At 46.8% G+C, this 14,223-nt stretch overlaps 1 protein-coding gene across 3 annotated transcripts in view; it reads left to right on the top strand.

Annotated features, from left to right (window-relative positions):
• Positions 1 to 14,223, top strand: part of nkain4 (sodium/potassium transporting ATPase interacting 4) — a 70,367-nt gene continuing 56,144 nt past the window's right edge. For 2 of the 3 annotated variants that reach the window (XM_048240175.1, XM_048240174.1), the window contains exon 1: positions 1 to 394. In XM_048240175.1, coding sequence (XP_048096132.1) covers positions 341 to 394 — 54 coding nt within the window. In that variant the 5' untranslated portion in view covers positions 1 to 340. The remainder of the gene's footprint in view (positions 395 to 14,223) is intronic. The other variant, XM_048240173.1, reaches the window with a different exon arrangement.

A 14,223-nucleotide genomic window follows, 5' to 3' on the forward strand; every position in this document is an offset into this window, starting at 1 on the left:
AATCCCCCCATTCCGCCCCGCGAGCCTCAACGAGCTTGCCAGTACTACCACCACAGACTCAACTCCCAGCCACACTGGCGGTGCGTTGCCGTCTCGTTCTCCGCTAACTCATACAAAAAAGTGTTCTTACGGTGGATATTTAAAGCATGGGAAAGCATTACGTGGGCTGGACCGTTTCCGTACCTGACAGAGTCTGACTCAGTCCTTCTTTTTATTAATCTGTCCTCGTTACTGTTGTACGGATGAGGTCTCAGTGACTGACTATTCGACTTCTCTCGTGTGATCAAGATCTCAGTTTCTCGTGTGGTAGCATATCGAACTCAAGGCTATTTGTGATACAATGGGGTGCTGCACTGGACGTTGTACTCTGATCTTCATCTGTACTTTCCAACTGGTGAGTAGATGTACAGTTGTTTTCACTAAAATGAGACGTTAACGTAAGTCCTGAAGAGTGAGTCTTTGAAGATGCCCTGTCTCTGTTGTATGTGGCTAACGTTACCGTTACTGACCGGCTGCGCTGCACAAGCTCTTTGTTATGATAGCTTTTGTCAGTGGGCTAATTGCGAAGTCAATGAATGAGATTGACAAATGGGTTAAAACAACACACACGATTTTGTCCGACTTTGTGATATGCTCTGTGAATGTTATTGTTATTAAATCATGACACTGAGGGCGGGTGGCTCGGACGTATGTTAAAAGACTTTATCCGAAGAGCTCCCGGAGGACACATAAGTGGCCCTCAAAGCAAGTCGTCGCCTTGATTTAGCTGGCCCTCAGATATTTGTTTGTCACCTGAGGTGTTGGTGAGAGACCAGTTTTGAAACAGTTTTGCCAGATGTAGATGTGTGTGTCCTAATTTGGGAGTGCATGTCAGCTTCGTCGGTATGACAATGACGGCAGTGGCTTGCAACTAGCAGCTGAATTAGCGAAAGAACTTGCGCGGTCGGACACTCGCTTGGGTTTGATAGTGCTGAATTTGCATCTGAAACGAAAACAGACAACATAAGCATCCACTTTGTCTAAACGAATAATCTTTTAATTTCTTGGTTGTAAGACTGTAAAACGAGTTAACTAATTCTAAAGTAAACGACCAAGGTTACTCACATCACTTGGTTTGGTTATAACGTCATAAACGCACGTGGCAATCTGTCAAGCGTACATAGTATGTGTGTGTAATAGTAACGTTATGGACACATAACGTCAGAGCTTGTCTTATGGTGAGTGTCAAGGGCTAACTACTCCTGCGATGCCTACAAATACATCAAGTAGGCTGTAAAGCTCCAGAAAATATTTTATGTAACTGCATGTAGGTATAATACATGCTCTGCATTTTTAAAAAGTCACATGCTTAAGGAGCAAATGAAAGGACTTTGGTAGGCTACAGTCCATGAAATGTAGCCTACTGCTAAGTCTTACTAATCAAAAAAATGGTTTGAAAACATGTAACCTTACTGACATTTGGTATAGCTTAATACACAGAGTGTGTTGGATGCATTCACAGAGGAGCTTTTCGAATATTATTTTGAACCAGTTGAAGTCAGAGACTTTTCTGTCTTCACTGTAAGGTTTTTCCCCTGTCTGAATCCTCTGCTTGAGAAATAATATAATTAAATACACACTAAAAAAGTCTTTGTGGAATGTAATCCAGTGGCTGGCTCTGTGAGTGGCTTGTCATGAAAGGCTGTATGAGGTACAAAAGTAGCCTTCACAGGATTTGCTCTTTACTGGAGATTGTCTGCCACTGTTCTGGAACTTTGGGGATATTATACGGGTCTGTTATATCAGTGTCGTAAATCACTCATTTGTTTTTTATTCAACTACAGTTCAATATAGTGGCATGTTATCTTACTTTACACTGAAACTCCAGAACAACTAAGGGGGCGAAAAACAGGCTGAAATTGTGTAAATTTCATTTTGTCTCAGAGTACAAGTGTAATGGTCTTTCTCAGCCTGAGATCTTGTTGAGAGTTGAGTGGTGGCATTGTTTTTGAAACATGATCTCCATCAGAGATACAGTGAGCTGCAGGCGTTGCTGCCCCCCACATCACCTCTCCTATCCACTCTTTTCCTCTCTATTCTGTTTTCCTTTCCCCTCCTCTCTTCTCTCCTTTCTGCTCCTCTCCTCTTCTGTCTTTTTATACTATCTCCTCTTCTCTTTTATCTCCTCTTCTCTCCTCTCCTCCTCCTCTCCTCTTCTGCTCCTGTGATGCCTGCTGCCTCTGCGTGTCCTGTCACTCATCAGACCTTCCCAGAATCCCCTCTGACAGGGGCATTAAGGCCCGCTGACGTCTGTTGCCCCCAGGGGCAATGATGTCAAACGCCCCTCTAACACTGAGAATCGTAGAACACACACACACACACACACATACACACACTCACACACACACACCCACAATAGCATACTGTATGTTTACATACATTTGCTTGTGGCCATACACACTGGCACAAACAACACACACACACACACACACACACACACTTAAATGACACACATGCACATGCACACAATTCTCAATAACACATAAAGTCTATCTACAACAGTGCTTCCCAAACTGTGCCATGAATCCATATTGTTGAGTTTTTATTGTTTTGACAATAATTGAGAATAGTTGACAATAATTAACATTTGGCTGAAATTGTAGGCTATATAAACCACATTTATGTCATTATTTACACGTTAACCCTTACTGATAATTAAATCGGCATAGAGTTTTGCCCTTTTGTCCATCTAAATGCCGTTTTCATTGATCAAGGCACGTTCCAATCGTGACACACTGACGAAGGCCACAAGGCCGAAACATTTGGTCTTGTTGCTGTTATCCCTGTTGCTACGTGAAAATTAATCAGCGAAAAAGAAAAGATTTTGGAGTGCGACCAATCTTTGATTTTCTATACGTTCCAATTGTGTGCAACTTACACCAAATGGGAGGGACGCAAAAGAATATTCCATTCAGAAGTAGCAAAATGCTCTCTGCTGATAACAGAACACTAACGGAAAATAACAAGTTTTTCCTGGCAGTATGGGGCACAGGGGCAATGAATAGTAATAAACATATTATTTTGTAACTTTAGCTGTATTAATGTTTAATACAAAACAGATTTTTTGAACTTCTACCAGACACTCTCTCACACACAAAGAGCCTTTTCTGACCTTTTGGCCTCAGTTATCTGACATGTTCATTTCCTGTGATGTCTTCATTTGGGAGTCCGTCACCTTAGGGGCGATCAGTCAGGCCCTACTCTAGCCCTTGCCTCATTAGCACACCCGCCCATTTCTCAGCCATGAATGTCAATATGGAGGAGCCACTTCTCTATTCTCTCTCTCTTGTACAGGATGCAAACACACACACACACACACACAAAACCTACTGTCTCTCTTTATTTGTATTTCTCTCTCATTCAGATCCACACATGCACACATACTCTCTTTCTCTCGCTTACACACACACACACACACACACACACACACACACACACACACACACACACATACACACACACCAGCATGCAGAAAGTAGAAAGACCTTCCCTGCCCAGCCTGTCTCCCTCCTTCTCTCCCTCTCTCTCTCCTCTCTCTCTCTCTCCCTCCCTCCCTCTCCTCTCTCTCTCTCTCTCCCTCCTTCCCTCCCTCTCTCTCTCCTCTCTCACAAGAGGTGGGTATGGGCGTGTGCAATGGGGGGGGAAGTGTCTCCTGAAGCCATGCGTAGGCTGGGACTGAGAGATGACTAAGAGGTTTCGGTCACTTCCACTAGAAAGCCGACTCATGGAGGAGCCCACACCATGACTCCCGACATGGGCAGCACCTTGCCTTTCAGGCGGATTTTACAGAAACAGTCTCACCGCAGCTCTTGCGTAAGACCTTAAAAAATCAAGAGAACACATCCGATGGGGAAAATCAGATATCAGAATTCTTCTTCTTTGTCATTCTCTTCGTTTTGTAAATCATCATCTTCCCTCTGTTCTCCTCTTCTCTCTCTTCTCCCTCATCTTCCCTCTGTTCTCCTCTCTTCTCTTCTCTTCTCCCTCATCTTCCCTCTGTTCTCCTCTCCTCTTCTCTCTCTTTCCCTCCCCTCATCCTCTTCTTCCCCTTGTCTCCTCGCTTCTCTCTTCTCCCTCATCTTCCCTCTGTTCTCCTCTCTTCTCTCTCTTCTCCCTCATCTTCCCTCTGTTCTCCTCTTCTCTCTTCTTCTCCCTCATCTTCCCTCTGTTCTCCTCTTCTCTCTCTTCTCCCTCATCTTCCCTTTTCCCTTCCTTTCTCCTCATCTTCTTCCCTTGAGGGCCTCTTCTCTTTTCCTTATTCATCTACTCTTTCCTTCCTTGGAGGGCGGGGGGGGTGGGGGGTAAACAAGAGACGCACACCTGTTTCTCCTGCGGGGTCCAGCCCCTGGAATGTTGCCCTACTCTGGGAAAGCTCTGCTCAGGCAGTTGGGTGGGGGGGGGAACCAGAGACTCCACTGAGGAATTCACACCTCAGCAAAAACACTCCCTCCCAGCACCACCAGTGCTGCTGCTGACACCAATACAGATGTTTGTGTGTGTGTGTGTGTATGACCGTGTGTGTGTGTGTGTGCTGTGTGTGTGTGTGTGTGACCGCGTGTGTGTGTGTGTGTGCTGTGTGTGTGTGTGTGTGTGACTGCGTGTGTGTGTGTGTGACTGCGTGTGTGTGTGTGCTGTGTGTGAGTTCAACTTCTCCCCTCCTGAGTGTGGAGCCACACCTGCTCCTCCTCCTCTTCCTCCTCTTCCTCCCTGTGGCTCATTAGACAAACACAGAAGAAGAGTTTGTTAAAGAGGCATAAAGCTGTCGACGCTTCACTTTTAAAAAGCCCCGCAAGACCCATGAACTGTTTTCCTGTCCTCCTTTTTTGAACTCTCCCACCCAGGCCACCTTCCCATGCACTCTCCGTGAGGTTAGGCCGCACGTGAATCTCACAAAAGTAGTACAAGAGTATGGGGACAGAGAGCAGAGCTATGATGTTGTTTGTAATCAGTTGTACCAATTAGATTTTATGTTAATTGTTAGGGGTGTTGCTTTGCTTTGGGAGGTGTTGCTGTGAGTCTGAGGAGTTCATGTTTCAGTTGGCGGGGGGGTGTCTCACAAAGTCCCCATGTAATTTACACCCTGTGATCATCTTTGAAAGGTTAACTGTTCAGAAAGATGGTGCCTCGAGCCTTCGAGTCTTGAACTGTGTCCAGCTCCCACTGATGCTCAACCTTTTAGGAAAAGATAACGTCATGTTTCAAACTCATCCAAATCCGTTGAAAGGTTCTGATGGCTTTCTGCAAACAGCTATGTATGCAATGCAATGGTCCATAGAGCATATTACAATTTCTCATTCTTTAGAACCTCATTCTTAAGAATCCTAGAATGTTCAAATCTCATTCCAAACAATGCTTGAGCCTCCGTCAGTAGATTCTCAGCACATCTTAATTGGGCCTGTCACAAATGGATGAGTTTCTCAGGCCATTGTTCTATCATTTGGCATGTGTAATTGAATTGTGGCCAGTCGTGCACCGACAACAGACAAAAAGGAATGCGAGTAATATCCTGGCAGGGACAGGATAATGAGGTTTTATTGATTAAAAAAAAGAAATCCCTCTTCGGTCTTAGCCGGCTTCTTAGATCGCCGTCTCTATTGAATGGCCTGGGGAACATCGGTGCGGAGGCTGCTTTGTTTTGTGGCATTTCCCCACTAATAAAATTCATTGACCTAACCGCTTTTTTTTTTTCAACCACGGTGTTCTTTTTTATTCGGGCTCTTGCACAGTCAGGGTGCCTTTTCAATGGCTGTTACACAAACTGATACTCACAGACACACACACACACACACACACACACACACACACACACACACACACACACACACACACACACAACACACACACACACACACACACACACACACACACACACACGGTAAGCGTCATTCCCTTTCCCCTATACACACACACACACACACACACACACACACTGTCCCAATTTTTGGGTTTGAAGTTCATTCCCCACTATGACGAGGGTTATATTTGTACTGAAAAGGACAAAATTATCTTTCAAGTGGCAACAAATGGCACAGGGACACGCTAATGGAGTGAGAGGGAAAGACAGAGACTGTGTGAAAGATGGTGAAGACGGGAGTAAAGATGGGGTGATGAAAGAGAGGTGTGTGTGTTCCGGGTGGGGGGGGGGGGTGTGGAGGGGGGTCGTTGCGGGAGAAAAGGAGCCGGTGTGAACAGTTGCCGTGGCCGTGAGCGTTGCCATGTCAGGGGGGGTGTGAAAGTGAAAGTGACGCAGTGCTGAACGGGGTCGATAAAGGGGGTGATTGATGGACAAGACTTTTAATTGGGCAGCATGGCTTTGTCCACACAGTGAACAGAGGAGGTGGGGGGGCACTGAAGGTCTGGAGTAATGAGACTTTGGGTGTGTGGGGGAGCACATTGTGTTTCCTTTGCAGAGACAGAGATGAACACTTACACTGACATAAAGGGAAACACACACACACACACACACACACACACACACACACACACACACACAGACATACAGAGGCAAACACAGAAGGACAAACACAGAGGGGCAGATACATGGACACAAATGAGCACATGCGCACACATATGCACACACTCACACACATATGCACACACTCACACACATATGCACACACTCACACACATATGCACACACTCACACACATATGCACACACTCACACACACATACACACTCACACACACATACACACACACACACACGACACACACACACACACACACACACACACACACACACACACACACACACACACAAACAATACAAACAAAGTTAGCATGTGCCAAAACAAACCCACCCTGTCATAAAGTACACACACACACACACATAGCCACAGATGCAGACCTACTCACACACACGTTCAGCACAGTACTTAAGTGTTAGTCTGACAGTAGGAAGCACAACTGTGTAAGCACACCTGCACAAAACCACAGTTTTCCTTGCAGTAACACTCACACACACACACACACACACACACACACACACACACACACACACACACACACACACACACACACACACACACACACACACACACACACACACACACACAGGGAGACACACTGGAGCTGGCAGGGCAGCCAGTCTGCTCTCTTTGTAGGCAGACTACAGATTGTCATCATATATTTGCAGCCCTCGATCCCCCACAGCAGCCCCTCCCCCCCTCCCATTTGGGAAGGCAGCAGTTGGCACTGCGGTTAGAATCAACAGCCAAGCCCCGGCGAGACGGCGCGGGGTGAAGAGGTGGCTGATGGGACAGGGACTTGGCTGGGTCCAAAAGGGAAGGGCCACCGCACCGTACGCTGAACAGGAGAGGCGAAGAACGAGGGAAGAGAGAGAATGAAGAGGAGGTGGAGGAGGAGTGTTTCTCCCGCTTAGTGTGGCGTGACCTTTTACTTAACATTTTATTTGAGCTTTTATCCAACGCAACCTATAGCACAAATATATTATTCATTGATTATTGATTAATTAATGTACATACATGAGATATTCATGTTCATTAAAAGCCTAGCTGTTCTTGGGGAATTCACACGGACTCACTCACAAACTCAAACACTAACAGCGCTAAGGTCTTTGACACTGACGGAACTATATTGCACACTGCACCACCCTTTGGGCAATAGCATCTGCTGGATGAATGCATGGCGGTAAAGTGTCATCGTCGTTCGGCGCATGGGACGAGGGAGGAGACGACCAAGGGAGCATGGAGGAAGGAGATAAAGAGTTTTTCTGGAGCTCAGCTGGTACAGAAATCAAGGTCATGAGTTTGCCACTTAGAGGGAGGGAGCACACGCACTATTGATACAGTGTACTGTACTGCTTTGGACAGGTCAAAACATGGATGGGGCAGCCGTGGCCTACTGGTTAGCGCTTCGGACTTGTAACCGGAGGGTAACCAGTAGGCCACGGCTGCCCCATCCATGTGTTCCATTGCACCCCTCCTCGACTCTGCTGAAGGAGTGTGTGTGTGTGTGTGTGTGGGGGGGGGAGCTGCTGAGGTTGTCTCCACGGTGATGGGACCCCTGGACCACCACCACTGGCTCCGTCCTCGTATATCTCTTCTCCCATTTCCCCTTCGCATTCTGAGCATCAGTTTGTCATGGCGACAGCGCCCGCATAGCCCGACTGCCATCGCCGCTTCTGGATGATGAATATTTATGAGTCAAGGAGCGCGCACATCCCAATGCACACACACACACACACAAACACCTACATCAACAAGAGCACACAAACACCCACCCACACACATACAGAGTTATGAATGCACCCACATTCACAATAAATCAGTCCACACACACACACACACCATTTCACAACACAATGCAAGCTCAAGCAGTGAGATAAACACCCCTGTCCCCTCACGCTGATATCTCAGCTTATCATTAATGTGTGCCTACTGTCATTAGGCATAATTACTGCAGCTGGGCTGAATTGGAATGAGTCAGACATGTACACACACACACACACACACACACACACACACACACACACACATGCGCTAGGAAGTAGATAGAGCTGTCTCGCCTCAGTCAGACTAATACTGGGACAGGGTGGTAACAGCAGTGGGGGTTGTGTGTGTGTGTGTGGTTGTTTCTTATACATGGATAACTATACAGGTATGTAGTATGTGTCTAGGGCAAAATGTGCATGTGTGTGGTGGGGGCTCGTTGTGAGGGGGGCAAGTGTCTGGATGGCAGAGACATTATTGTACAGTATGAGTGTATGGGTTTGTAGCAGAGACAGCGTTAATGTGTGTGTGTGTCTAGGGCAGAGAGAGTGTGTGTGTGTGTGTTTGTGTGTGTGTGAGCAGGCCGGTGTGTGTGTGTGTGTGTAATGTGAGTGAGGGTTAATAACGGTGCCATAACTCACCTGAGGACGCTGTGGCGGGGAATGATGAAGCACCGGCCCCACTGATGAGCCACACGGCACGGAACACAGGCGGCAGCCGCCGCGTTCTGGAAGCGGAACATTTGTCGTGCGTTCTGCCCTCTGTGTAGAACGCCTGACATCCATTAGACCGCAGGGATGATTGAGATTAATCACATGACTCTGCTCTGCTGTGTGTGTGTGTGTTTACGTGTGTGTGTGTGTGTGTGTGTCTGTCTCTGTACTGTTGTGTGTGTTGTGTTTGTGTTTTTGTTTGTGTACTGAGGCATCTGCCGAGGTCCCCAGGTTCATGAGCGTGTGTTAAATTGATAAAAATCCGTCTCCTTGGCGGCGACAAGGCCATGTGCGATGCGGGGAGGGAAGAGGGGGCGCATGGCGCTGGGCGCAGACTGACTGGGCGCGTCCTGGCCTCTCCGGACCCTGTGGCTCGGCTGCTGCGCTAACTTCCCATAAGGCCGTGCGGGCGGGCAGGCAGGCAGCATGTCGCGTCCAATAGCCTGATAACGTAGTAGCTCCGCGATTATGCATGTGCTCCCCATTTTGTCTTATACTTGGGGATGTATGTGTAACGGTGTGAGCGTGGCCAAACATGATTAAAAGGCGCACACGCACACACACACACACACACACACTGCTCATGCAGACAGCGAGGAGTGCCAGCAAGTGTGTGAAATGGTGAAATAAAATTCTGTTTTATCACCTTGTGCATACAGAAGGTGCCTGCGCGTGTGTGTACGTGTGTATGTGTATGTCTGCAGGAATAAGTTGCCTTCTATATCAGTATCTGTGCGAAGCTACAGGGTTGTTGTGGAATTGGTTCCTTTGTGGGGTGGTTCCCGTTAGTCCTTGTGTGTTCTTTGTGGAGGGCTTTTGGGATTGCTGCAGTGTTTTCCAAAGGGATTTGTGTGTGTCGATGAGACAACAATGTGTGTCAAAATGGTCTCTCTCTCTCTCTTTCTCTCTCTCTCTTTCTCTCTCTTTCTTTCTCCCTCTCTCACTCTCTTTCTCTCCCACCCACTTTGCCTCCCTCTCTCCGCAACCTTCTTAGTTCCTACTAGCACAAAAAAAAAAAACCTCACACACACACACACACACACACACACACACACACACACACGTACACACACACACAAAACCAAGCCTACAAAAAATGTTATCAACTGCAGGAGGAATTTCAGCAAAGGTCACCTTAACTCCTGGTGATTGTGATTGTGTGGGGACCCCTTGCTGGGTAGATTGCGCTGTAAACTGCCACTGGCCTTGATTACAAAGCAAAGCTGCTGTCCCCCCTGTCAGACCCTGTGTGTGATTGACGGCAGTCTAATGGGATGGCCTCTCTGGCCATATTAGCAATGTCTATCGTCTGTCTCACTGACTTTACATGGCCTTGTGAAGCGCCTAAAGGTGGAGTGTTAGCGATTGTAATTCACAACTCGTGTTGGGATGTTTTTGACAATGTCTTCGATATTATGGATTCTCTGCACATTCTAGCAGGTTTACTTAAAGGGGCAAAACTGGTATCTGAGAAAATCACAAAATAAAAATGTAGTCGCGCTTGAACAGCCAATAAAGTTCTGTGTAAGTCATAGCCAAGATGCCGGCGGGGGGGGGTGACTCGCTCTCATCTGCCAAAACTGCTGATGACACCTTTAAGCCAAAACATTTTTGCCAAATAAAATTCTTGCAACTTAATTAGTCTGTCTCCAAAATAGTTTCTTGGAGCGGGGAAAGTGTCCCGATTGCCGGTATTCATTCAGACCTCAAACTATTGGAAAGACTGATTTACATTAAAGTAAGATGGGGGGCGAGCAGAGAAGCAGGGATTATATTAAGCACAGAAACCAAGAGGAGAGTGTGAGATGGCCCAAATTCAAAGGTAGCCAACCAGGTTGGGTCTATTGCCAATGGCTGACAGTCATCATGATTCCCCTTGGGTCCATTCTAACAGCGGATGGACAGCCTGTCACAAGTGTAAACACCCACACACACACTTGTCCAGAAAAGTAAGGAAAACCTGTGTGGGCAGGTGTGTTTGGACTGTGAAGAGGCCCATAACATGACAATCACTGTCTTTCAGCGTGTCATTGTCTCCAGCTGCACAGCAGCCCCCGCTATCACTCACGTCAGTGTGGCGCTCTATTTTGATGGGATGACCCCTGCTTTCATACGCTGGGCAGCCATTCTACATTTGAAAAAAACAAACAACCGACCCAAAAAAAAAAAAAAAAACTTGTTCACTTGAGGAAAATGACAGGCAGAGAGAAACACAAAACACTCATCCGACCTCGTGTGACCTTCAGTCTTGATTTCCAGCTTCCATTAGTGGATCGTCCTTCAGGCTCCGAGGCAACAGCATCAAGAGCTGCAGGGCAAACGAGCTGGGAGATGAATGGAGGGAGGGGTTGTTGTCTTTTCTAAAGTACCTCTGTGGATGCTTATGGGACGTCTTTCTCAAACATAATTGTGAAATAGGGGACATTTCTCCCTTTCCTCCAGAATTGTGGGTCATACACCCCCTCCCCCACCCCTTTGTCTCGTATTCCAAATTAATGATCTTGTTTGTCCACATGTGCGGTCTTCTACTTCTTCAAGGTAGGTGAGGTATTTGGGATGCTGCAGTCAATGTGGCTATTCCTCTTGCTTTGTGTCCGTGTGGTCATTTATCCTCATCTGCGGACCATGGTTTCAGAATCACAGCTGCATCCAACATGGACGACATGCGGTGATGCACTGTCTGTGCAGCTCTGTTATTGAGTGCTGCAGCGGGCCCCTATCCTTCTTAGTGGCCGATCTATACGAGAAAGCCAGATACAACAAGACAAGGTGACTCTCGGCCCAGCGTAATGACTCGACCAGAATAAGAGAGAGACATGGAAGTCACGATGACCCCAGGAAGAGGCAGTTCATTTGTGGTGGAGTTTGATTTATGTTCATCGTTGTTATCTGAAAAACACACACACACACACACTGGTCATGGCTTTAATAAAAGGCGTTCAAAGACATGGAAGAAAGCTTTTTTTCTTGGACAGTTAGGAAGAGAATTTCTCAGTTCAACTCATTTGATTTATCATGAAACAAGACCTGTGATGGCCTTTTGCCTTTACAACCGACCATTTCCTGGCAATGAATGTTAGTGTATGTCTTTGTCTCTCTCTCTCTCTCTCTGTTTCTCTCACTCTCTTTCTCTCTCACTGTGTCTCTCTCTGCACCCCTTCTCTGATTAGTCTGTGGAGTAGTAGCCTGAATGTGTTTGAATTATTGATTGGATTCTGTGATTTATCATTTGGACGCTGGTCTCAGGAGGAGGCTGAGCAGAGGGGGGCATTAAGAGCCTCGATCCCAACACTGCTCCACCACCAATTATGAGACTGAGACAATTATGAGGCTAGAGAGCTCTCTCTCGTTCTCTCTCATTCTCTCTCTCTCTCTCTCTGTTTCTCTCTTTGTATCCCCCTTTCACTACCTCCATTTACCCCTCTCTAAGGGTGAGGGTCTCATTCTCTGTTTTGTACCCGTAAGCATTTCCTGACACAGGATCCCATCCCAAGGGTTGGTTACTATGGTAACTGCCTAAAACACAACCTTAGAAAAAAAAAAAACCACCCTGGCAGGGGATGAAGTGGTTGGGTGTTGGGGTGAGGGGCTGGTTCTTATGCTAAAAAAAGAGCCCAGGAGAGGGCAGACCAAGCGAGTGTGAACACATCAGGAACACTGTTAGTGGGGGCTGCATGCATTATTCCATGCTGGAAGTGGTTGCACCCACGTCTCGGCTGAATAGCCCCCAAAACAATGAATATGAAACGTGTTTGCTGTTCTGCTAGACCTAATGGCCTCTGAGCTGAGAGAAGATGGGATGCTCATGTCAGCATTTCACTGGTTGGAGGGATAGTCGCATAATCTCAAGGAAATGATGTGTTTTGATTTCACAGTTAACCTTTAAAATCCTATCCAGGGCCTGATGCATTATTTAAAAAAAAAAACAGGTTCATTTGCAGGATGTAGTAGTCATAACCTCCAGGTAATGACTAGGTGTTTAGACTTCACGGTTAACTGTTTCGCCTTTAAGAGGACATGTTCATTTGAAGAATATAGTCTTGAAGAACCAGGTTATTAGGCTTGAATGTATCAGGGGTTGAAGATTCAGACCAAGCATAGATTTTCAGTCTGACTGCATGGATTTTCACTCCGCAGCGGAAGCGTTTGAAGAGCAGAGCCCTGGCAGCGTGACACGCATCACCCCCAGGCGCTTATTATCATCTCAGCCTCAGCCTCTCATTGATTAGAGCTTGAAGCATCCATGGCTGGGGGTCAAACTGACTCCTTGTCCATCCACTGGCAATGAACTCCCTCTGCAGTCTGCTTTGGGGGTGATGAGGTATGACATAAGGAATGTAGGAAGCAGTAAAAAGTAAGACATGTGGGTTGGATTCAAACCTGGGTCCCCATCATGGCCTCGGGTCAGAATTGTGGGCACTAAGACCCATGCATAGTCGGAATGATGCAAACCCGGGTCAGATTGCTGGACACTAAGACTCATGCATGGTTGGGATGATCCAAACCCCAGCCATTAGGACCCATGGCTGGCATGCCGTTGTTTGCACCCACAGCTCTCAGATGGGTTGAAAGTAGAAATCCTCTCTTTGCCAAGTCTCAGATGGGTTGAAAAGTAGAAATCCTCTCTTTGCCAGTATCAGATGGGTTAAAAGTAGAAATCCTCTCTTTGCCAGTATCAGATGGGTTAAAAGTAGAAATCCTCTCTTTGCCTTCCAGTTCTCTAATTTATTCCCACTCAGGCTCACTCTGCAGCCTGCCCCCATCTCGTTCACACTCACATTATCTTCTCTTTCTTCTCTGCTTTTAACCTCCAACGTTTTTCTCTCCCTGCGCGCAACCGACAGTCATTTTCTCTCTCAGCTGTTTCCAAGCCGATTGCCCTATCTGCGTGTTAACACAGCCATAATGAGGCTCTTCCTTTCCTCTCTGCCACCTCTGAGTTACGACCCCTCGCCCCTGTGTGTGTGTGTGTGTGTGTTAGTGTGGCTCTGTTCTCAGGGCGCCCCTGCTGCAACGCACCTTACTTTCATGGGTAGCTAAGTTTACAACAGCTCGCAGGGTTCATTAAGTACAGAGCCACACCGCTCCACGATAAAATGGCAAAAAAACTGGGTAATGGATGTAGTTGATTTATATGCTAATAGGGACCTACTGCTGGGATTTTCGTCTGGATAGGAAATGAAAGCCATTACTCTCTTAATGGTGTCAGTAATCTTTCCCCATTACGAATCCAGCTAAC

The sequence above is a fragment of the Alosa alosa genome, chromosome 4 (assembly GCF_017589495.1).
Source record: "Alosa alosa isolate M-15738 ecotype Scorff River chromosome 4, AALO_Geno_1.1, whole genome shotgun sequence".
Classification (NCBI taxonomy): Eukaryota; Metazoa; Chordata; class Actinopteri; order Clupeiformes; family Clupeidae; genus Alosa; species Alosa alosa.